This window comes from Electrona antarctica (genome assembly GCF_951216825.1).
Source record: "Electrona antarctica genome assembly, chromosome: 9".
NCBI lineage: Eukaryota > Metazoa > Chordata > Actinopteri > Myctophiformes > Myctophidae > Electrona > Electrona antarctica.
This window is the reverse complement of record NC_136790.1, coordinates 16,889,834-16,915,453: the sequence shown is the minus strand read 5'-3', so window position 1 is coordinate 16,915,453 and position 25,620 is coordinate 16,889,834. Positions and strand designations below refer to the sequence as shown.

Below are 25,620 nucleotides of genomic sequence, written 5' to 3'. Positions count from 1 at the left end.
TGTTTTTCTGTTCTGCCAATACAGCCCCCGTAGACCACATGGACCACCATACTAGTTCATATCTCATTTGTTTAAAAAACCCACTAACATGCTGTTTATTTAGGAACCGGATTCACTTATTGTTCCATCACATCCGTGCTCCCAGAGCTGTATTTAAGTTCTGTCTCCCACGTGGCCCTGGCATCTCGTGCATGTCTCTGACTCAGACCGTTTGTCTCCGCTCCTCTCCAGAACCTTCAACCCAGCGGACTACAGCACTGCAGAGGGCGGGACGGGGACCACACAAACGGAGGTCTGGGAAACGGATGCCAACAACGGCACAGATGGAACAGGTTGGCACCAACAGTAAAAGACCAAAGTCTTTATTACTGTGTTAGATTCGAACAGATTTGGACGCCTAGTGTATGTGCCAGCGGATTCGAAGGACCCATAATCACCAGTATGTTCTTATCGCAATGGAGCCAGTATGGACATTTCCTACATATTGACGTTGTTTGTTGTTGTCAGCCATTGTTTCGACGGTGAGTTGTCTGACTACTAACCCTATTATGAACCCTAACCTCAGTCTTAACCGGCCACATAAGTAAACATAAAGCGAAGTTGTTGTGTGTATATAGCGCAGTTTCACGATGTTTTCACTTTGGCGGCAGTAATTTCACTTCTGCATTCCCTAGTCGCCTACTCACAGTAGGCAGTATGTAGGAAATACATACCATACTGGCTTAACCCATTCTGGGCGGGAACCCCTTTTGGTGTTCGCATTATGTTATGCTTTAGCTATTGAAAAATAGCAGATCTACAAGCTGAGCCGAGTGGCGCGCTACGAGCTTGTAGGTCTGCTATTTTTGAAAAATCGAAGAACGACTGACATAGAAACACAGCTTTTTCAGAAAACTGTCAGGATGTAGAAGACATTTTTAGAATCTGATCTCAGGTCAGAATGGGTTAATTAAGAACATACTGGTGATTATGGGTTGATAACATTTGAAGCGGGTGTATGTGCTAAACATGTTTCCCACCTATGTTATTTGACCTTGGACCATCTCCTGCTTCTGTCCTAGTTCCAGTTCCCTGGAGGAATACTTTGGAAGACTGGTCTGCTGAGGACTGGAGTGAAGACGTTAGTGTGAGTTCAACAAGGGAGTTCGGATTGTTATATTATAGGCTTGGATAAGAGAACACTGGAGCTCAGCATAGATGTGTGTGTGTGTGTGTGTGAATATGATTGATATGTGTTCCCGCAAGAATACTCTTACACTTCCGGCGCGGCCAACATTGCTGCTGTTGAGCAGTGGTTCACAAAGCTGTGCTTCTTTTTTTTGTTTATGCTTTCCCCCCCAAACTGGAAATGATTACATTATGTCCGTGGTACAATCTATATACGGTATAAGATTAATGTTGGACAAACCGGGCTTCTTATCTCCTTCTCGCATCTTGTGATCTGATCGGTGGGGGTAACTCCGTGGTCAATACCAGAATCAGTGCAATGATGGATTTGCGGGCGCAGAATGTGGGATTATAATCTCTGTGAGACAACATAACACTGAGAAATCATTCTACCGAGATCAAACTGGAAACCACTTAACCCATTTTGGGCGGGAACCCCTTTTGGTGTTTTAACTAAGCATTATGTTATACTTTAGCTATTGAAAAATAGCAGATCTACAAGCTCATAGCGCGCCACCGAGTGGCGCGCTACGAGCTTGTATGTCTGCTATTTTTGAAAAATCGTAAAAATGCGGCACATCTTTGAATATATATTCTTTCAGAGCGAACTTTTTTTTATTTTGACGTCGGGCCTAAATGGGTTAAAGCAGAACAGCTCTGTGTTTTTTCGTATCAATCCAGGGAGTGGGGTTTGCTTTATGACGGAAAGAATTATAATTAATTATCCATGGAGAGATATGGTTCTCACGCTTTTGTTTGATGGACTTGTTCCTTTAATCACCCCGGAATCTCTTGTCTGGATAACATTTAGCAAGTTATACCCGTATGAGTCGGTGACAAATAAAACCATGAGAGAGTGTGAGAGAGAGAGAGAGATGGATGGATAGATAATTACACGTTTTATTTTTAATGGCCGCTAACCATATTAAAAGTGTGATTTGTTCCTGTGTCTTTTTCAGCTCTCTGAGACCAAAGTGTTCACTTCATCATGTGCGCCTGCTGCTGAGAACCACATCACTCCTGGGCAAAGGTAACACATGCCTAAAATGGTCATACGACGGTGTCCTGTGCTGAAAATAGCAGATTTTAGCAGATTTTGCTATTTTTTTTAGCAAAATAGCGGATTTTAATAGCAGAAGCTCACGATGTGATGCTTTGTGAGTGTGTAGATCAGCCTTTTCTGTATAAAGTCTTTTAAAGAATGCTTGTAACTAGCTTGTACAGTACATTACACAAGGCACGATCTCTCCAGATACTGTGTAGACTAGGTTTGCATGGAAATTAAATTGAAGTCTGAGCCCATCCCATAACTGAGACCTTTCAGACCCTAGTACCTAACTGAGAACGATTGCACTGCCAGATGTGTTGCATTTTACAAATCTCCCTATTACAAATGTATGCTTGCTTTGGTTAGTTTGTGGTATATGCCTGACCCTCCTTGCTCTTCCTCAAAAGAGACACTTGTTGAGCACACTCTGAGATACTTGACAGGCAGAGTTTTACCGTTTTTTTAAATTGTAGGCTATGATCTACTTGGTCTAGACTAGAATTCTAGTCTGCAATTAGCATTGCTGTTGGTCTAGAGTGGATGCAGAAAACGTGTGTACGTTTGTCTGTGTGCAAATTACCGGATACAGTATACAGGCTTTAGATCGGATCTGAGAAAATGAACAGTACACAGGAAGATGGAGTAGGCATCTAGACCGGATCTGCGCACTGAACCTTAGAAAGTTACACAAGGCTAGGCTTTCCACGGGTAAGCTGGGTGACACAAGGTTAACTTCACTGAGAGACTGTGAGGCAGATACTAATATATTATTCACAGGGCATTTCCTGATAACATTGCACTCAAAACATCGCACTTAGTGACGCATTTATATCTTGTACATCCATCTTTGATGTCTATCTCGTTGTGCGGAGAATAATTTCTGTGTTCTGAGTTTATTTGACTGTGTGGTTTCCCCCACCAGCCTGGACCTGGCCTCTTTGCTGCAGAAGCCTGTGGGTGGAGGAAGAGAGACAGCCTCATCCTCCTCCACCTCTCAGGGTCTGGTCTTCACCAACTCCCACCACCATCAGCCGTCGCAGCAAACTCCTCCTAGCCGCAACGGCACGGGCAGCACAAGCTACGCACACGCTGCCCTGGTAAAGACCGTTATTGTCATGCACTCTGGTGCTTGCTGTTGCTTCAATTCACCCTGGTATTCTCCAGATTCCTTCATCTCTTATGACTTGTATAACATTGCGTCCCTTGTCTGTTTTGTTTCTCCTCCCTTTTTGTGTGCTAGTCGTCTGTGCTGGGTGCAGGTTTTGGGGACCTCGGCCAGTCTAAGAGGATTCAGCCTAATATCGCCGGAGCTCAGATCCTGGAGCAGCTAAAGGGACCCGGCCTGGGCCCTTTGCCCTCGTCCCAGGCCGCCCCTCCTGCCAGCACGCCGGGAGGCAGCTCCTCCATCAGCAGGCTGTCAGGCCTGGGAGCCTCCTTACCTCCGCCCGCCTCCTCTAGCTGGGACATGAAGACTTCAGAACCCAGCGTCTCTCCGCTGTCTTCACAGTTCAGCCGTATGTGTTTGATTCTCTTTGTGTTTTTACATGAAGCCATTTTTTTGGGCTGTCACAATCGTGACATTTTACTCGATTATAAATTGTCATACAAATAATTGCCATTAACCAATGGGTTTTTGATATTGAACATTGGAACATATAAATCAAAGTCGCATTTAGAATTTGTAAACAAACATTGCATGGGGTAGATATGACAAATAACTTGAATATACAAAGAAAAGACAATGACCAGCAGTCAAAATAAAGAATGTACCAAGGCCAAAACATGCCTTTATACTATACTATCTAATACTGTGTCCAGGTGAGTTTAGTCTTCAGCCAGAGCCTTCTCTGGTGCTGAGCCAGCTGGTCCAGAGGCACGCTGGACCCTCTCTGCCCCTGGTGCGCCAGCCCAGCCCCCCAACGCAACAACAGCCACTGCAACAACAACAACAACAAACGAGCCCTACGTCAGCCTCCTCTGTCCTCCACGCCGTCACAGCGGCGGTCCACCAGGGTGGCTCTCTGATGGCTGCTGGCAGCAACGCCAAGCCTCCTGCCCCCACCGCAGGGCTGGACCCTCAGGGCAGCACGCAGCAGCAGCAGCAGCAGCAAAGGGCACAGCTCAAAGGCCAGAAACGAAGGATGCCTCCTACGTCTAAGGTAAAGGACTGACGCAGACAGTGGCTTTTGACTGAGTGGTTTTCAGTGTCAGGTTTTGGGTAGATGGGAGTCAAAACTGGAAAACAACCTAGTTAAAACCTGTATGTTCTCTTCAATGTGTTTCAATCAGGAGCAGCTGGATCACATGCACTCGCCACCTAGTGGTAAAAAAAAAAGTGGTATAACTGGACTGGTATGATCCGGTATTTGGTTAAATATCGAACCAATTTGACATTTTGTTGTACACCAGCTCAGCCCTAGTTACTACTAACTAGGGTAACAGCTAGTTAGCTCTAGCTAGCTCTAGGCTGGTTAGAAGAAAGCACAACCAGGTTTTTAAATGATTCAGGTCATAGTTTATAAATGATTAAGGACACTGCTAATTAGCCTAATCACACAGGCCATGTTTTAGAGTCTTTGTGAGGCTTTATTCTTTTTTTTTTTCTTTTTCTTCTTTCAACATGAGTGAATATTTTTGTACTCATTGGTTTTGTTGCTGGGCACCCTGGGCTTTAGGAGCAGTACCCTGAATGCCCTGACTGGGGGAACAATATGTAACTCCAAAACATTGTCCAATCGGTCTGATAGAGCCCAAATATTGATACAAAAGTGGTAATAAAAGCTACATGGTGATCCCCCCCCTCCCCCCTCCGTCAGATCCCTTCCACGGCGGTGGAGATGCCCGGCTCCGCCGACATCCCCGGTCTCAACCTCCAGTTCGGAGCGCTGGACTTTGGCTCGGAATCGCCGTTGCCAGATTTCGGCACGACGGACAACTGTGTCGGCGGGCCGTCCAAGGAGTCCACGCCGGCCCCCGCCCCCCCAGCACCCCCACCTGCACAGGGACCAGGAGGAGTGCAGAGCCAGAACAGCCTGTACTCCAAACCCATCAGGTATTGAACCGTCCAATGATGTTTGTTTCTTTTTCAAAATCTTTTTATTGAATTTTTTCAATCACAGAAAGGAATCTCAGGAGCAGGAAAATAATGAAAGGACCAATTCCCAGTTCCCCTGCCTCTCTACGAGTGCTCCATCTCTAGTGCTAACACCCACAATTAGTCATTGGGAGAGTGAAGATAGCCTCGAGTCTCCAGCGATACCCGGGCCCAGCATAATCTTATAATGTTTGTTATAATGTCCAGATTGTACCACGGACATAGTGTATTAATTTATTGCACGGAAAAAAAGCAAAAAGAAGCATATAAATGACAAAAAAGGAAGCACAGCTTTGTGAACCACTGCTCAACAGCATCAATGTTGGCTGCACCGGAAGAGTAGCTTGCGGAACGCTTATACGTATGCTGTTCTCTTAACCACCCCCCAATCAATGAGTGTGTTTACAGTCCCCGTTTTAATGCGCAGAAGTGGTTGAAGCTCAAGGCATGCTCCTTTCGACGTGGTGACACGCAGCAAAGGTCAACGGGAGTCGAACCCGCGACACGCTGTCGGGCTAGATTTACCAGCCTAGGTGCCCGGACCGCTAGGCAGGCCCAGGCCAAATTATCTTTTTTTTTATAGGCGCTTGATGTGAACGCTACCTATTTTGACATTTAGGCTCACTCATGTATCACTTGTGTTCCTCCTTTGTTCCCACAGTGAGTCACGGGGCAGCCCTCTCTCCGTCCCTCTGCCCCTCTCCTCGTCAGAGCCAGTCTACCCATCTCCCTCGGTGGCCATGCCCAGCCTCACCTCTTCCTCACTGGGCACGGCGGGCCCCGCCAACCCCGCCTCTACCACCTCATCCTCCTCGTCCTCTGTCCCTTCCTCCTCACATTTCTCCTCTGTGGGAGTGGGCTATGACGCAGGCATGCCCCCTCACTCGCGGCTGGCGTTCTCGCAGAGCAAAGAGGCCTCCGGGCCAGTCATGGTGAGCATTATATCCACACCTATATTAAAAAAAAACGATCATTGAACCAAGCCCTTTCACACCAGGCACTCCTGCTAACTTGTTGTCTGGAGAGCTTTGCCTCAGAAGAGACTTTTGGTCCAAGAGGATAACGTGAATACATTTCCTGTTGTATTCTTTAAAAAAAACAATCCCCTTCTTTAAAAATAAAACCCCCTTCTAATACAGTTTAACAGAAAAAAATGCCATATAAATGTGACCGTTTTATTTTTTCACTTCAGACACTGAACTGTTTTGTTTTCACTAGAATGGTCTGAATGGAGTGAGGACCTCTGCTGCACTAGACGGTAAGTTATCTGACACTTTATGAGACATTTATTTATTGAATGTAAAGTGCAATTGAGTACCCTGAAAAGCACTATGAATACAATGTTATTTACATAGTCAAGCAACTGAACTCACTGCTTGTTTCCTGGTACACAAAGTACTGCTGTCTCTCTGAAATCCATACAAAATAAGTTTTAAAACTTGTATATATCTCTCTCTCTCTCTCTCTCCACTCATAAGCAGCTTCATCCGCATCCTCCACACCGAAGCCAGAGTCTCCTCCGTCTCTGAGTATCGGCGCCAACAGCGCCCCCCCGGTCTCCTCCCACCTGTCCGCTCCTCTGCCTGCACACAGCTCCAGCACACTCTCCAGCCTGGCCACAGAGCTGCCCTCTGCCAGCCAGCTAAACACACTCAACAGGTGACACACTGCCACTCATCATCACGCTCTACAAATTACGTTCTAGCTCAGGGGTTCTCAACGTTTTTGGCCGGGGACCCCCGGAAATGCTTTGGCAACGTCTCGGGACCCCCGCCCCGACCCCTCCCGACCCCCAATATAAATTGACTGCTACAATAACCTTAAACCATTTTGGGGCGGGAACCCCTTTTGGTGTTTTAAGCATTGTTATAATTTAGCTATTTAAAAATAGCAGATCTACAAGCTCATAGCGCGCCACCGAGTGGCGCGCTACGAGCTTGTAGGTCTGCTATTTTTGAAAAATCGTGAAAATAATAAAAAAAATAAAACTTTTTTTTTTTTTTTTTAATAATTTGGGGACCCCCTAAAATAATTTGGCGACCCCCCGAGGGGTTGCGACCCACGGGTTGAGAACCCCTGTTCTAGCTGAAGGGGAAATGTTGTGGACGTTCCAAAAAAACGCTCAGCGAGCTGAGATGTGTGTGGGCAGTTTTTTTATTTACTTGTTTTCGTACAGATTCTGCCATTTTTCGCAAGTTCTGGGCTGTCGTTTTCCACGAAATTCTGCAATATGGTAGAGGGTCCTCTGACATTTAGATCTCCCAAATGACCCTCGACCCTCGACTTATTTCAAATATACGGTAGTGAACAAATAGCCTATGTACAAGCTCACACTGCTGTTTTCTTTTTCCACTATTGAACATTTCAGATTTATACATTTATAAAAATAATGACCTGAAAAAAAGTAGTCATTATTTGTACTTTTGAATACTTTAGTATAGCGGCGCTCACCATCGTGTGTAGGCTAGGTGAAACTGCTCATTGTTGTTTTCATTTCCATGCCTCTTATCTCCTCTCTCTCTTTCTCTCCCCCCCCCCCCCTCTCTTCTTCCCCTCTAGCCACGGCAGCAGTCATTCCTCAGTGTCAGCTATGGGCTCCAGCTCTCTCACTGTAAGTCAATGTCACTCTGCCACACGTTCTCTCTCACTGTAAGTCAATGTCTCTCTGCCACACGTTCTCTCTCACTGTAAGTCAATGTCACTCTGCCACACGTTCTCTCTCACTGTAAGTCAATGTCTCTCTGCCACACGTTCTCTCTCACTGTAAGTCAATGGCCACAGTTACATGCAGGCTGATCATTCCGAATAAATACTTCCGAATAAAATACTTCGGAAGTATTTTTTTTGCTGCGAGTTTACATGGGAAATTGTCATTCCGAATTATTGTTTACATGGAGATGTGATCTTTTTCCCCACCCGCTGCGGCTCCCCTTCTCCGCTGGGAAGGTGATCATCTCGTTTTTATTTGTAGGCCTACTTTATTTTCTACAGCACGGCCAGGGCACGCAACACACTGATTATTATTGTATCTCGCTCGTTATTTTTGAGAGAGAGAGAGAGAGAGAGAGGGAGAGAGAGATGATACTAGATTGATTGCAGCTGCTCATTAACTGCAAAGCCGTTATGTTTCATGACGTTTTGGTTGCAACTTGGAATAGGCAAGTTATAGCCTGTAAAAGTACAAAAGGACATTATAGCGATAGTAGCGTATTATTGTGTGTGTGTGTGTGTGTGTGTGTGTGTGTGTGTGTGTGTGTGTGTGTGTGTGTGTGTGTGTGTGTGTGTGTGTGTGTGTGTGTGTGTGTGTGTGTGTGTGTGTGTGTGTGTGTGTGTGTGTGTGTGTGTGTGTGTGTGTGTGTGTGTGTGTGTGTGTGTGTGTGTGTGTGTGTGTGTGATTACTGAACAGCGGACTGACGGCATTTCGTCCTCTCTCTCCTCCGTCTTTCTGTGAGTCCCCCGATGCACGGTAGCCTACAGTAGCATTAAGCAATCCAGATGCATAGGCTGGCTATATAACCTATATCAAACATGTTTGAATATTATCAGAGTGATCATCAACTCGGGACGGTTGGATCTTTGAACACTCACAGATCAGGGGGATCATCATCACTGCTGCGGCTCCACGTTTTTTTTTTGTGGATTTCGGATCTGCAAAATGCACGAAATAACGTGCTCTATGTGCAAACTCCTCGGCGCGCCTTGGATATGAGCGCCTTGGAGTTGGAGCGCCTTGGAAATGAGCATGCTCAGAAAGACCAGAATTAATTTACATCCGAAGCAGTGTATACATGAGTCCAATTTTCTTTCAATCGCATTGAACATCGGAATAATCCGGCCAGTGACATCGGAATGGTTTTTAAATCGCATCGATCATTTTCATTCGGATTTAAGTTTTTGTAGGTGTTTACATGACAACGTTTAATAGGATTTAACTTCTATTCGGAATTAAGAGTGGTTGAAAGACCTCATGTAAACGTGGCCACTGTCTCTCTGCCACACGTTCTCTCACTGTAACTCAATGTCTCTCTGCCACACGTTCTCTTTCACTCTAAGTTTGTGTGCAAATCAACCTGTACAGTAGCTCCGTCGTGAGCACACGCTCAAAGCACAAGTCACACAATGTATAACGTTTGAACGAAAAGCTATTTTGCATGAGCCCCGCTAGGGCTGGTCGATATGACTCCCAATCAACATCATCAGTAATTCAAACGTATGCCTCGATTACGATTAATGAACGATTATATATTTTTTACATTGTGAAAATAGCCAATCTACTGTATAAGCTCATGTAGTGAACATGATGTGAACTGCTATCTTGGCTATTTTGTACACCACCATTGTAATTTGTACCACAAGTGGTACAATCGGACTAATCGATTTAATCAAAAATATAAAAAAAAAAACGATCCTATGAATTTCTTAGTGTTGATTCATTGAACAATTTCTATATTAAAAAAAGAATTGCTCCTTGAAGAAACCTTAGTGTTCCAAATGTTTGTTTTGATATGTTTTCTGGTTAACCCATTTTGGGCGAGAGCCCAAAATGGGTTAACACCCCTTTTGGTGTTAGCATTATGTTATGCTTTAGCTATTGAAAAATAGCAGATCTATAAGCTCATAGCGCGCCACCGAGTGGCGCGCTACGAGCTTGTAGGTCTGCTATTTTTGAAAAATCGAAGAACCACTGACATAGAAACATAGCTTTTTCAGAAAACTGTCAGGATGTAGAAGACATTTTTAGAATCTGATCTCAGGTCAAAATGGGTTAATTTCCACTTTTGTCCCCACAGTACACCAGTGTGGAGAGCTCTCTGGCGCCCTCATCTGCCTCGTACGCCTCGTCGCAACAACAACAACAACAACAACAACAACAAGCCTCCGCGCCCCCATCGCACCACCACTCCTCCCACAGCAGCAGCAGTAGCATCAGCCACCTGGCTAACATGGCCAACATGACCAACATGACCCACAGCATGAACCACAACGTGGCCCATAACATGGCCCACAGCATGGGGGTCAACATGAGCAGTGCAATCAGCAGCATGTCTGGGACCAGTGGACTCCACTCTGCTGCAGCCAGCAGTACAGCGCTGGGGCTCGGCTCCAATGGAGCTACCGCCAACAACCACCTCTCTGCGCCCAGGACCACGCAGCTAATGTCAAACTCCACCAGTACGTATATGCACGCACGAAACACCACACACAGACTTAACGGTACGTTTTAACAGCGGGCGACAGCCTGGCGTATTTTACGGAAGTGCGTTATTTGTCTATGGGACCCGGCAACTACTGGCGATAGCAGGCGAAGAGGTGAAAAGTGGGCTGGAGGAACGTTGCCCGAACAGATGAAAATATTGTATCTTTTGGACAACATCGTCCGGCGATAGCCAATCAAATTCAAAAGTGTTGCTTTGTTTACCCTCCACAAATGGCTGCGTTCCTGCTGCCATTTGTGGAGGGTAAACAAAGCAACACTTTTGAGGCCTATCGCCTCTTCGCCCACTAGGAGATTTTTATCACCCAGAGTCGCCGCTGTTAAAATGTAGGGTTACACAGTCACACTCGCTGTCACCCAGGACCAAATGGCTACTGTCATCCTCCACCAGTACATGTACACACACGGTCACAGTCTCACCCAGGACCACACAGCTACTCTCACTGGCCACAGGGCAACAACTTGCGGTTGTTCTTTTTTATGACCAGCTTGGAATTTCAAACTAAAGACTGTTAGTTTATTAGTTCAACACGCCGAGCCAAATGACATGGCGGTGTTGTTTGATTGGTGGTTGTGTCGTCTCTGTGGTGACAGGTAAAGCTCCTCCCAACCTGTCCCAGGGCGTCCCTCCTCTCTTGCCCAACCAGTACATCATGGGACCAGGGGGGTTGCTGCCTGCATATCCAGTAAGTATCTATGAGGAGAATGGAGCACCTTGTTTGTCCTCTTAACCCACTAAGACCTGGAATGCATGTCACCTTAACTTTTAACCACTTTAACTAAGATTATTTGAAACGTTAGCTGTTGGACAAATGGCAGATCTACAAGCTCATAGTTTGGCACTAAGTATCACGCTACAAGCTTGTAGATTTTAAATTGTGAAAACGTGTGCAAATCTTTGAATATTGTTCACAGCAAACGTTTTTAATTTGTATCTTTTCTTCTGGGGCGTCCCTGGAACAACATATTTTCAGATGGGGCTTGGCGGCCAATATCATATAATTAATGGGGTCCTTGACATGAAAAAGTTTGAGAACCACTAGTGTTCACAGAATAGAGGCCATTCTATATCTAACACTGACATTCCTGCTTTACTGTACTATCAAATCGATGTATTAAGAGTAACAACACGTAATTCACAGATAACATCCTTAGATATTGTCTGCTAATTATTATCATCTCGTGGGCGATAATATCCTAGCGATCAAGCATAATTCACACATGACCCTGTGGAATTCGTGATGATCCATATGATGAGATTTAGCCTCAGACCCAAAACTAAAGAATATTTTGTTGTTGTTGAATAATATTTTGTCCAGTATCCATGCTGTATTGATGTTGGTAGCATTAGGAGAGACTCTTGAGAGTGTAAAATGAAACCAAATGGACCCGTAAGGGTCCAAGATCTATAATGGTCCATTTGGTTACCAACTCTCCATTTAGCTGGGGACCACCTGGAACCTCCTCAAGGACCACTGGTGGTTCCCGGACCACTGGTTTAAAACCCCTGTTATAAATGGCTTTGTGGTCAGATAAAGACCCAGCCCATCTTTTTTTCAACATTTGCGTTTGCGGAAATGACCAGAATGACCGTACCAGTCCTTCTGTGTTTCACAGCAAATCTATGGCTACGAGGACCTTCACATGCTCCAGTCCAGACTGCAAATGGTGAGCCCTCAAACGCACCGCAGTGACGTTGGATCCTCAATGATAAGCCGTTTGGTTGGATGCTGGACTCTGATCTTCTTCTCCCATTCTTTCAGCCCTCTTTGCAGGATTACTATGGAATCACATTCCCCGGGCCCACGGCTCTCTCTGGTAGAGATGGTGGCCTAGCCAACAACCCATACTCAGGTAATCCTCTCCAGTCCTTTTGTTGTCCTGAATGATGCTGTAAATTCATTTGGCTCCACTCTAGGGCCTGACTCACACCTTCGCAACAGATTGATGTATAGCTGATGCATGAGACTTATTGACTGATGCAAGCTCACAATGCATTTCCAATGGGAGTCACATGGTTTGACACAACATTTGTGTTGTATGAGGGGGAGGGGGGCAGTCGAAACACAGCCGAAAGCCGTACAACACAAATGTTGTGTCAAACCATGTGACTTCCATTGGAAATGCATTGGGTCAAGATGTAAACAAACCCTTTGTATACATCTAGCATGCATCAATGTTGTATGCTAGATCGAAAGGTGTGAGTCAGGCCTAGGCCTGTCACAATTATTACATACTAAACTGGGCCTACTCGGGCACCACACAAGTCCAGAATAATGCAAGTTGGGAATGCATGCCCCACCCTGCTACTTGTTGTCATACTGGCTGTGGATTGACCTATTTTTATTATGTCAGAAATAGACTTGCACATTCCAATGTTCAATGCCAATGAATGTCTCTTCTTCATAAGTTGTATGTGTACTCTGCTTATACTGTAATAATGACATCAAATGAACAGAAAAAGACAACTAAACTTGTATGATGTGACAGCCCTACTCCCCTAACTAAACTTGTATGATGTGACAGCCCTACTCCCCTAACTAAACTTGTATGATGTGACAGCCCTACTCCCCTAACTAAACTTGTATGATGTGACAGCCCTACTCCCCTAACTAAACTTGTATGATGTGACAGCCCTACTCCCCTAACTAAACTTGTATGATGTGACAGCCCTACTCCCCTAACTAAACTTGTATGATGTGACAGCCCTACTCCCCTAACTAAACTTGTATGATGTGACAGCCCTACTCCCCTAACTAAACTTGTATGATGTGACAGCCCTACTCCCCTAACTAAACTTGTATGATGTGACAGCCCTACTCCCCTAACTAAACTTGTATGATGTGACAGCCCTACTCCCCTAACTAAACTTGTATGATGTGACAGCCCTACTCCCCTAACTAAACTTGTATGATGTGACAGCCCTACTCCCCTAACTAAACTTTTATGCTGTGACAGCCCTACTCCCCTAACTAAACTTTTATGCTGTGACAGCCCTACTCCCCTAACTAAACTTGTATGATGTGACAGCCCTACTCCCCTAACTAAACTTGTATGATGTGACAGCCCTACTCCCCTAACTAAACTTTTATGCTGTGACAGCCCTACTCCCCTAACTAAACTTGTATGATGTGACAGCCCTACTCCCCTAACTAAACTTTTATGCTGTGACAGCCCTACTCCCCTAACTAAACTTTTATGCTGTGACAGCCCTACTCCCCTAACTAAACTTGTATGATGTGACAGCCCTACTCCCCTAACTAAACTTGTATGATGTGACAGCCCTACTCCCCTAACTAAACTTGTATGATGTGACAGCCCTACTCCCCTAACTAAACTTGTATGATGTGACAGCCCTACTCCCCTAACTAAACTTGTATGATGTGACAGCCCTACTCCCCTAACTAAACTTGTATGATGTGACAGCCCTACTCCCCTAACTAAACTTGTATGATGTGACAGCCCTACTCCCCTAACTAAACTTGTATGATGTGACAGCCCTACTCCCCTAACTAAACTTGTATGATGTGACAGCCCTACTCCCCTAACTAAACTTGTATGATGTGACAGCCCTACTCCCCTAACTAAACTTGTATGATGTGACAGCCCTACTCCCCTAACTAAACTTGTATGATGTGACAGCCCTACTCCCCTAACTAAACTTGTATGATGTGACAGCCCTACTCCCCTAACTAAACTTGTATGATGTGACAGCCCTACTCCCCTAACTAAACTTGTATGATGTGACAGCCCTACTCCCCTAACTAAACTTGTATGATGTGACAGCCCTACTCCCCTAACTAAACTTGTATGATGTGACAGCCCTACTCCCCTAACTAAACTTTTATGCTGTGACAGCCCTACTCCCCTAACTAAACTTTTATGCTGTGACAGCCCTACTCCCCTAACTAAACTTGTATGATGTGACAGCCCTACTCCCCTAACTAAACTTGTATGATGTGACAGCCCTACTCCCCTAACTAAACTTTTATGCTGTGACAGCCCTACTCCCCTAACTAAACTTGTATGATGTGACAGCCCTACTCCCCTAACTAAACTTGTATGATGTGACAGCCCTACTCCCCTAACTAAACTTTTATGCTGTGACAGCCCTACTCCCCTAACTAAACTTTTATGCTGTGACAGCCCTACTCCCCTAACTAAACTTTTATGCTGTGACAGCCCTACTCCCCTAACTAAACTTTTATGCTGTGACAGCCCTACTCCCCTAACTAAACTTGTATGATGTGACAGCCCTACTCCCCTAACTAAACTTGTATGATGTGACAGCCCTACTCCCCTAACTAAACTTTTATGCTGTGACAGCCCTACTCCCCTAACTAAACTTGTATGATGTGACAGCCCTACTCCCCTAACTAAACTTTTATGCTGTGACAGCCCTACTCCCCTAACTAAACTTGTATGCTGTGACAGCCCTACTCCCCTAACTAAACTTGTATGATGTGACAGCCCTACTCCCCTAACTAAACTTGTATGATGTGACAGCCCTACTCCCCTAACTAAACTTGTATGATGTGACAGCCCTACTCCCCTAACTAAACTTGTATGATGTGACAGCCCTACTCCCCTAACTAAACTTGTATGATGTGACAGCCCTACTCCCCTAACTAAACTTGTATGATGTGACAGCCCTACTCCCCTAACTAAACTTGTATGATGTGACAGCCCTACTCCCCTAACTAAACTTGTATGATGTGACAGCCCTACTCCCCTAACTAAACTTGTATGATGTGACAGCCCTACTCCCCTAACTAAACTTTTATGCTGTGACAGCCCTACTCTCCTAACTAAACTTTTATGCTGTGACAGCCCTACTCTCCTAACTAAACTTTTATGCTGTGACAGCCCTACTCCCCTAACTAAACTTTTATGCTGTGACAGCCCTACTCCCCTAACTAAACTTTTATGCTGTGACAGCCCTACTCCCCTAACTAAACTTTTATGCTGTGACAGCCCTACTCCCCTAACTAAACTTTTATGCTGTGACAGCCCTACTCCCCTAACTAAACTTGTATGATGTGACAGCCCTACTCCCCTAACTAAACTTGTATGCTGTGACAGCCCTACTCCCCTAACTAAACTTGTATGATGTGACAGCCCTACTCCCCTAACTAAACTTGTATGATGTGACAGCCCTACTCCCCTAACTAAACTTGTATGATGTGACAGCCCTACTCCCCTAACTAAACTTGTATGATGTGACAGCCCTACTCCCCTAACTAAACTTGTATGATGTGACAGCCCTACTCCCCTAACTAAACTTGTATGCTGTGACAGCCCTACTCCCCTAACTAAACTTGTATGATGTGACAGCCCTACTCCCCTAACTAAACTTGTATGATGTGACAGCCCTACTCCCCTAACTAAACTTGTATGATGTGACAGCCCTACTCCCCTAACTAAACTTGTATGATGTGACAGCCCTACTCCCCTAACTAAACTTGTATGATGTGACAGCCCTACTCCCCTAACTAAACTTGTATGATGTGACAGCCCTACTCCCCTAACTAAACTTGTATGATGTGACAGCCCTACTCCCCTAACTAAACTTGTATGATGTGACAGCCCTACTCCCCTAACTAAACTTGTATGATGTGACAGCCCTACTCCCCTCTTCTCTCTATTCTATTATACTGTAATAATGACATAAAATGAACAGAAAAAGACAACTAAACTTTTATGCTGTGACAGCCCTACTCCCCTCTTCTCTCTTAGGAGAAGTCACAAAGTTTGGCAGGAATGACTCCACCTCCCCTGCACCCCCCACCAGCCTCTCGGCCGCTCAGAACGCCCAGGGCCAGAACCAAGGCCAGAACCAAGCCCAGCCTCAGCCTCCCCAGGCCCAGCCACAGCCCCAGGGTCAACCGCAGCACCACAGCAGTCAGCAGGCCTTCCTGCCTCCAGGCTACAGCTACACAGGCCTGCCCTACTACCCCGGTGCTGTGCCCAACGCTGCTGCCTTCCAGTATGGCCATACCATGTTCGTACCTCCCGGGGGGCCGGGGCCAGCCTCCGCCAAGCAGCACAGCATGGGCCTGGGTCTGGGAAACCCCTCAGCCAGCCCCTTCCAACAGCAGACACAGCAGCAGCCCAGCGGCTATGGCCAGCACACCTTCAGCTCAGGTCAGTCTGAGCTGTCACTTGGTGCAAATTAAATACACAATCAAAATACACATTCAAGTATTCGCTGGTGTCTCGTTTTGGATGCACTCTGCACCTAGAATCATGCATGTTGTTTATCAAACCGGTGCCACCACCCTGGAAACACAGCAAGATGCTTCGTCATTTTAAAGGGACCTGAAATGGCACCTTTTAAAATGTAACTTTTCCTATATGCAGATGCATTTAATGGAGGATTAGGCAAATAAATACAGCTTTAATGAACAACATAATGTAACACATAGACAATTTACAAGGTAATCCTCGTATCGTTATGTCAATTCCAAGCACCTTGCAAGTAGGGATGCTCCGATCAGGTTAAATTGCCGATCACCGATCACATATGCACTTGCAAGTGCATATTGAACGGCACAAGGCAATTCAACATGCTTTTGACCTGGTTAAATTAACAGCGAGGATTTTACCGTGTATACACTAAATCTTAACGTTGGGGATTTGAATGAATGCTTTTAACTAGAGATGTCCCGATACTGTGTCGGTATCGGCACTTATTTGTCGGGTCATATTGGTATCGGCAAATATGCCAGTCTAACCACCGATCCGACACAGGGGTAAGGGGTTGTCACTATGGCAAGTAACTAAAATGTTTGGGGCATGTGGAGTATACATTGGAGTTGCCCAAACAGCAAGTGCACATTTTAGTGAGGAGTCTGCTATAAAACACAACACTGGTATTCGGTATCGGCTAAAAGTGTATCGGGACATAACTAGTTTTAACATGGTTTTAACTAACATTTAGTATAATCAATATTTGTATTATTCACTAGGTATTGTAAATAAAGAGTTGTGTGAATGTCTTGCTATCCCAGGGTACGAGGAGCTGAGCGCGGGGCCTACAGGAGTGGACTACAGTAAAGGCTACAGTAACTCCTCACAGGCACAGGCCAAATCTGCTGCTACTGGCCCTGGGAAAGGTACTGGTCCCTCTTCACAAACATCACTGTCCCATAGTGTGGTACTGGTCCCTCTTCTCCAACATCACTGTCCCATAGTGTGGTACTGGTCCCTCTTCTCCAACATCACTGTCCCATAGTGTGGTACTGGTCCCTCTTCTCCAACATCACTGTCCCATAGTGTGGTACTGGTCCCTCTTCTCAAACATCACTGTCACATAGCGTGGTACTGGTCCCTCTTCACAAACATCACTGTCCCATAGCGTGGTACTGGTCCCTTCTCAAACATCACTGTCCCATAGCGTGGTACTGGTCCCTTCTCAAACATCACTGTCCCATAGCGTGGTACTGGTCCCTTCTCAAACATCACTGTCCCATAGCGTGGTACTGGTCCCTTCTCAAACATCACTGTCCCATAGCGTGGTACTGGTCCCTTCTCAAACATCACTGTCCCATAGCGTGGTACTGGTCCCTTCTCAAAAATCACTGTCCCATAGCGTGGTACTGGTCCCTTCTCAAACATCACTGTCCCATAGCGTGGTACTGGTCCCTTCTCAAACATCACTGTCCCATAGCGTGGTACTGGTCCCTCTTCAAACATCACTGTCACATAGCGTGGTACTGGTCCCTCTTCAAACATCACTGTCACATAGCGTGGTACTGGTCCCTTCTCAAACATCACTGTCCCATAGCGTGGTACTGGTCCCTTCTCAAACATCACTGTCCCATAGTGTGGTACTGGTCCCTTCTCAAACATCACTGTCACATAGCGTGGTACTGGTCCCTTCTCAAACATCACTGTCACATAGCGTGGTACTGGTCCCTTCTCAAACATCACTGTCCCATAGCGTGGTACTGGTCCCTTCTCAAACATCACTGTCCCATAGCGTGGTACTGGTCCCTTCTCAAACATCACTGTCACATAGCGTGGTACTGGTCCCTTCTCAAACATCACTGTCCCATAGCGTGGTACTGGTCCCTTCTCAAACATCACTGTCCCATAGCGTGGTACTGGTCCCTTCTCAAACATCACTGTCCCATAGCGTGGTACTGGTCCTGGGAAAGGTACTGGTCCCTTCTCAAACATCACTGTCACATAGCGTGGTACTGGTCCCTCTTCTCAAACATCACTGTCCCATAGCGTGGTACTGGTCCCTCTTCTCAAACATCACTGTCCCATAGCGTGGTACTGGTCCCTCTTCTCAAACATCACTGTCCCATAGCGTGGTACTGGTCCCTTCTCAAACATCACTGTCCCATAGCGTGGTACTGGTCCCTCTTCTCAAACGTCACTGTCCCATAGTGTGGTACTGGTCCCTTCTCAAACATCACTGTCCCATAGTGTGGTACTGGTCCCTTCTCAAACATCACTGTCACATAGCGTGGTACTGGTCCCTTCTCAAACATCACTGTCCCATAGCGTGGTACTGGTCCCTCTTCTCAAACATCACTGTCCCATAGCGTGGTACTGGTCCCTCTTCTCAAACATCACTGTCACATAGCGTGGTACTGGTCCCTTCTCAAACATCACTGTCCCATAGCGTGGTACTGGTCCCTTCTCAAACATCACTGTCCCATAGCGTGGCTGTCGGGCAGCAGTGTTGTTTTTGGCAGTCATAGTCTTTGGAATAAAACTTATTTTAGTCACCTGGAATGTTTTAGTGTTAGTCTAGTTTTAGTCGACTAAATATCATAAGATTTTAGTCGACTAAATCTACAGTTGATTTAGTCAACTAAAATGTATTTTGGCGGGCCTTGATGCCGTCGTAATGACTGATTTTTACACTTGCTGAAAATAGCCGATCTACAAGCTTGTAGACCGGCTATTTTCAGCATGCAACCAATTGTAAAATGACTTATACTGGATCTCCTGTCCACTAGACCCTTCCTAACATTTCATGTCTGGTTTTTAATTTGTTGACGAAATTGTCAATGTATTTAGTTTTAGTCGTAATAGTTCTCATTTAGTTTTTATTCAGTTTTCGCCAGTGAAAATAGTGTTGTTGTCATCGACTAAAACTATGACGAAAAAATTTCGTCGACTACCTGTCGGGCAGAAACCTTATCTCATATTTCAAATCGCACTTATACTAACCCTAACTCCGTCCTGCTCTCAGGTGTGTCGGTGACCTCCAGTAACTCCGGTGTGCCAGATATCAGTGGAAGTGTTTACAATAAGACCCAGGTGAGGCATTCATTCGTTAACACATTTAGGCCTGATATATATATATACTATTGTCTGTCGACAATTTGATTCACCAGTAGATAGAGAGGCATAGAGAGGCAGAAACGGTTAAGTCTATTAAAGGTAGTTTATTGAACATACGTGCATTAGAGCAAGAAAGGATTGCCATACAAAGCAATCGATAAACCGTACAAAAGTAGAGTGCATGGTCCCCGAAGTTAGTCTGGCTGTTACCTCCTTCTATATAGCGGAGCGATTGCACAACTTCACGCCGCAGACTCGGGGATGCTCCGATGTCTGCGCCAGATCGATCCACAATAACAAATAACTCAGCCGTTCAGAACATTTTAGGAGCAGCCACGAAAACACTGAGGCCAGAGAAAGTCACTGCGACCTGGCTCCACTCACTGGCTCCACTAAATGGTCCCACATGTTCACTGAGAACACCGGAGAGGGAGCGAGCACTGTGGTGTACAAATATACCAATAGTACAGATCTGATACAATGATGTTTAACGTTACAATAACACACAAGTCAATAATGTACAACCCCTATGTAATGTACATTCTATAACAATACCTATGTTTCTATATCAGTGGTGCTCAATGTTTCATGTCAAGGACCCCAATAATTATATGTAATTGGCCACCGACCCCCATCTGAAAATACGTTATTCCAGGAACCCCACAGAAGCAAAGATTCGAGTTAAAAACTTTCGCTCTGAAAGAATATATATAGATTTGTGTTGCATTTTCATGATTTTTCAAAAATAGCAGACCTACAAGCTCGTAGCTCGCTATGAGCTTGTATATCTGCTATTTTTCAATAGCTAAAGTGTAACATAATGCTCACCAAATGGGGTTTCCGCCCAGAATGGGTTAACACATTTTACTATTCGAGTTACAAATATAAATATTACTATAGATGATGTTAAAGGACCATCTCAAAGTTATTTTATTGTTGGTGTGTAATGCAGTTGAAAGCGCAAATTGATTTGCTAAGTATAGACAAAAACATTAGTCCCTCCCTTGAGAAAAGATTGTATTCCAAACAAAAATTCAAATGTTAATGATTTATTCATGGTAAGAGAATTTGAAGGTGGATTTATCACCTGAAAGTTTGAAATTGATTGGGTGAATCTGAGAAATATTAATGTACTGTAGTAATGTAACTACAGTAATGTAAATACATTTCACAGTGACTTGTAATCAATGCACCAAAGATGCAATATCACTCATACAGTCCATTTTAATGTTCCTAACATTCCTAACACTCGTTCACTGGGCGCAATGTGGAGTCGCTCTGGCCTCCCAAGCGGTTTAATAATTCAATAATTTGTCATCGGTCTGATGTCAGTTCTGTCCTCTGTCCTCCGCAGTCCTTTGATAAGCAGGGTTTCCATGCGGGGACCCCACCTCCCTTCAGCCTGCCCTCAGCACTGGGCGGCCCAGGACCCCTCAACCCTGGAGGAGCTCCAGGGGGCTACGCCCCCGCCCCCTTCCTCCACATCCTGCCTCACCAGCAACCACACTCACAGCTGCTGCACCACCACATGGCCCAGGATGGACAGGTACTAGTGCACGCACACACACACTCACACGCATCTACAAGCTCATTCTACTGGGACTTTTGTGTATAGTGTTAAAAGTAGACACAATAATCTTTACTTGTTTGCAAAACAGCATGTGCTTTAGGTGTTAATGAATGTCGTACACGGTGGTGGTGGTGGTGCTGAAGAACAACATGCTCTGCAGTAGGGCTTTAAGCAACTAGTCGATTAGTAAATCCATTCAACTAGTCGACTAGTAAATCCACTAGTCAACCATGTTGGTAGTGGTACTAGTTGATAAGATCTTTTTTTTGTTTTTGTAAGTCTCAAGATCAGCTAGAATATAGTTCTAGTCACCAATGTACACAGTTTTTTTCCCCCTTTTTTACATAATAGGTAGGCCTAGTAAACTAGGCAACTAGTCGACTAGTAAAAATCACTAGAAGTGAAAGCCCTACTCTGCAGAAACACTTGACAAACAAAGGCTTTGATATGATATGATATTATATAGTACTTTATTGTCAGTTTGCACTGACATTTGTTTTACAATTTAGGCATTTAGCAGACGCTCTTAATCCAGAGCGATTTACATTAAGCAATAACAAGAAAGCATGGCATACATCACATGCATAAAAAGTAGTTATCATGAAACATGGGTAAGCTAAGAGTGTAACAGTGGAGTATCTATATAATGAAACTATATATATAAACTATGCATACTATACTATATTATACTATACATATGTACTATAAAGTGCTATGACTACATAAAATGCAATTCTAGTGCTGTCTACGTAACATGCTATAAGTCTGTATAAAATGCTATCTAAGTCTACATAAAGTGCTATCTAAGGGGCTAGGGCAAGTCCTACGGGCTTTGCGACCCAGCGGCCTTGTATGCAACACATATACACATTTGACATAATAACACAGGACAAAAAAATAAAATAAAATACAGTTACATACATAGAAACATAAGGGCAGAGAGCAGTGTCCATGTTTCAGATCTAAAACACGGTGCCTTGCTAACGTTGACAGTTTGTGCGTGTCCAGGGCGGTCCGAGCCAACGGGGCCAGTCCAGCAGCATGCAGCAGAAGACCCAGGTCAACAAGTCCAGCTATGGCAACTCCCCCTACTGGGCTAACTGAGATGGCAAGGTGGTCCGTTGATGTGTGTGTGTGTGTGTGTGTGTGTGTGTGCGTGCGTGTGAAAGGATGCCCATACACACACACACACATACACACACATACCACACCTGCCCCATCTGACTGACCAGACCTTTGAGGGACAAACCATTTTACAGCACCAAGCTATAACACACACTACCCCCACCCCCTTTGCTCTATATATCCCCCCCCCTTTTCAAATTTATGGCTGTTGTATGTAAAATATATTTATGTATGTATTTATACAGTATATATGTATTGGTAGGACATGAAATGTGGTTTTCTGCATTTGTTTTTTTATTTTGAAGGATGTTTTATTTCAGAATGCTAAATCATGGAGAATTAATGAAGTTTGATGGTGAATATACTTGAACACGAACAAGCATCATGATGTGACGTCGATAACTTTTTTGTTTTTGTATGCATACATGAACCCTGAGAATGATGTTCATAAAGGCTGCGCATCATTTTCAAGGCAAAGCCTTTTTTTGTTTTTTAATTTTTAGGAATAAACATTTTGTAACTTTGGTCTCCCCCATCTGTGAATTCTTATATTGAGGGTGACTTGAGTTTATAGCTTGACTGTTTCTTTTTGCCCCACATCCCTCCATGTGTCTCCCACATTAATATTTGGCTGCAATGATCAGCCAGGCCTTGGATTTGATGTCATTTTAACATTGGTTTAATCCTCGTTGTCCTGCAAATTAAAAAGTTCTGAACAGTTCTGGGTGGTCTGCTGTTTTTTTTTGTTATCGCATTCAGGACGGGAATCCCTTTTGGTGTTTTAAGAATTGTTAGACTTAAGCTATTGAAAAATTGCAGATCTACAAGCTTATAGCGTGGCACTGAGTGCCGCGCTATGAGCTTGTAGATCGGCTATTTTTGAAGAATCGTGAAAATGTGGCACAAATCTTTGAATATATATTCTTTCACAGCGAACATTTTTAACTCAAATGTTTGCTTTTGGGCCTGGAACTACATATTTTCAGATGGGGGTCAAATGCAGATAATTCTGGGGGTCCTTGACATGTTGAGAACCACTGAACCACTGTAGCAGCACAAAAGTCTGTTAACTGGATGAGAACGTCTATGCCACACAAATGCAGGTTTTTATAATCTTAGATGAACCACTACCTTAAAGATCTGCTCTTTTAGTCATTTTGGAAAACATGCCTGTTTTAGTTGTTTTTGGAAAACATGCCCACATGTCAGCGGTTAACCTACATGTTGAACAGTTTTTAAAAGTGGAATGAAACCATAGCACAACCTATAAGAGGGGGGGGGGCAGTGCAATATGATGGTCCCTCACATACTAACAACTATGTGATTGTTACCTAGTTATTAGACACCCAATGTGACGTGTTGTCTTGGATTTAGAAACAGAAATTATCTAGGGCACACACACCCAGCGGACGTCCAAACAACGTTGAAACGACGTCCAAGTCAGACCTCTGCTGCACAGGCTCTTAAAACCAGGCTCCAGACTTCCCAAAACAAACTGGTCAGGCTCCTACTTGATCTAGCCCCCCGAACCCACCTCACCCCTGCCCACTTCGACAGGCTGGAATGGCTTAGGGTCGACGACAGAGTACAGCATCTTGCAATGGGTCTGGTCCACAAGATTCGATACACCACCAAGATACCCATGTACCTGTCTAGATACTTCCTTAATGTTAACGAAGTCCACACCCACAACACCAGAGGGAGTGCAACGAACCATGTACAACCCAGATTCGGCACAAACAAGGGACTAAATTCTTTTCGCTCCTATGCCACCAAAATGTGGAACACCCTACCAACTGTCATTAAGACATGCGAATCCCTTGACTCCTTCAAAACCGCTCTCAAAGGGCACCTACGGATGGCTGCAATTCGAAACTGGCCCCCGTAAAATCTTAATCCCCCCCCACCGCCCCCCCCTTTTTCCCCTCACTGTATATATTTCTTTTCCCTTTTTACCTCCTTTATGATGAATTCCTGTTCTGTCTATAGAAGTGTCTATTTGTACGTCTCTAAATGTTTTGATGATTTGAACATGGTGGACCCTATTGGAAACAAGTGTAATGCTTAATTGGGTCGTCCACTCACAGTTAACAGCCTTTGTATTGAGTTTGTGCTTGAAATGTACTGTAATTCTGCAAACTGTTAATAAATTCTTCAATCAATCAATCAATCAAAGACGCATTTGGTGAGAGCTGCGTAGCAACCAGACGTCCATACATGCCAATTGCCAAATGTCTCACTATGTAAATTAGTATGTCTGAAGTGAAACCATTGTAATGTCTGTAGAGGTGTATCTTACAGCAGGGCTAGGCAACCTTAGGCACGGATGACATCCTGCACACCCCTGACTGGGGACTGGGAGAGAGTCTGGGAAGTCTAATGGTCATTATTCATTCACCTTGATGTGAAAGAACACATTTCTAAAGAAGATGTAAAGGTTGCTATGCTACTAGTCCTACATACTTACACCAAGTATAACACCATTCAAACTTTAAAATGTCCATCTTAATGTGGACAAGGAACAATAGTGCTTTCAAATTTGAGAAATGTATAATGGGGCTCAATGGCAGATTTTGGCAAGCACTTTTAAGTGTTCTCATGGATGTTAATCAGATAATACAGAGGAGAAACCATGACAGCCTGTTAGCGCAATGTGTTAAGTGGCTGTTCACATGATCCAGATGTCGTGGGTTCAAATCCCACTCTGGTCTTTACTATGATACTTTATTTTGAAGAAAGAAGAAGATAAAAGCCCCCGGAAGTCTCACTCCGTCAGGCTATAAGGTATGATGGGTGCAGTTGGTAAAGAAAAGGACCTTGAAGTCAAAAAAATCACTTTCACCTAGAAACTCCATTCACGCTTTTTATAATTCTACTGTGGGCACACATGCTGGAACTTTTTACTTTGAACCCACAATCTCCGGCGCGCGGCCGTCGCGTATTGTTTAGCTAAACGGCCCTAAACGAGGTCCCGTTCATTCTCTATGGTAGTGAATTTTCACTACGGGCGCAGTACCGCTTCCGGCCGCAACGTGGGTGCGGACGGCGGCCGCGGCGCTGTCCTAACCTTCGGTACCGATGTAATATATGTCTGGCCA

The 25,620-nt window shown here is 44.7% G+C and overlaps 1 protein-coding gene across 10 annotated transcripts in view; it reads left to right on the top strand.

Moving 5' to 3' along the window:
• Nucleotides 1–23,243, top strand: part of ubap2a (ubiquitin associated protein 2a) — a 33,154-nt gene extending 9,911 nt beyond the window's left edge. For 2 of the 10 annotated variants that reach the window (XM_079510518.1, XM_079510510.1), the window contains 20 exons: nt 232–332; nt 1,062–1,126; nt 2,127–2,197; nt 3,138–3,312; nt 3,456–3,729; nt 4,034–4,374; nt 5,032–5,267; nt 5,971–6,241; nt 6,528–6,567; nt 6,788–6,968; nt 7,869–7,920; nt 10,100–10,481; nt 11,119–11,210; nt 12,124–12,192; nt 12,288–12,378; nt 16,237–16,668; nt 17,535–17,639; nt 19,736–19,803; nt 21,182–21,373; nt 22,391–23,243. In XM_079510518.1, the coding sequence (XP_079366644.1) occupies nt 232–332; nt 1,062–1,126; nt 2,127–2,197; nt 3,138–3,312; nt 3,456–3,729; nt 4,034–4,374; nt 5,032–5,267; nt 5,971–6,241; nt 6,528–6,567; nt 6,788–6,968; nt 7,869–7,920; nt 10,100–10,481; nt 11,119–11,210; nt 12,124–12,192; nt 12,288–12,378; nt 16,237–16,668; nt 17,535–17,639; nt 19,736–19,803; nt 21,182–21,373; nt 22,391–22,501 (3,349 nt within the window). In that variant the 3' untranslated portion in view covers nt 22,502–23,243. The remainder of the gene's footprint in view (nt 1–231; nt 333–1,061; nt 1,127–2,126; nt 2,198–3,137; nt 3,313–3,455; nt 3,730–4,033; nt 4,375–5,031; nt 5,268–5,970; nt 6,242–6,527; nt 6,568–6,787; nt 6,969–7,868; nt 7,921–10,099; nt 10,482–11,118; nt 11,211–12,123; nt 12,193–12,287; nt 12,379–16,236; nt 16,669–17,534; nt 17,640–19,735; nt 19,804–21,181; nt 21,374–22,390) is intronic. The other 8 variants (XM_079510515.1, XM_079510517.1, XM_079510516.1 and 5 more) reach the window with 8 other exon arrangements.
• Nucleotides 23,244–25,620: the final 2,377 nt, after the last annotated feature.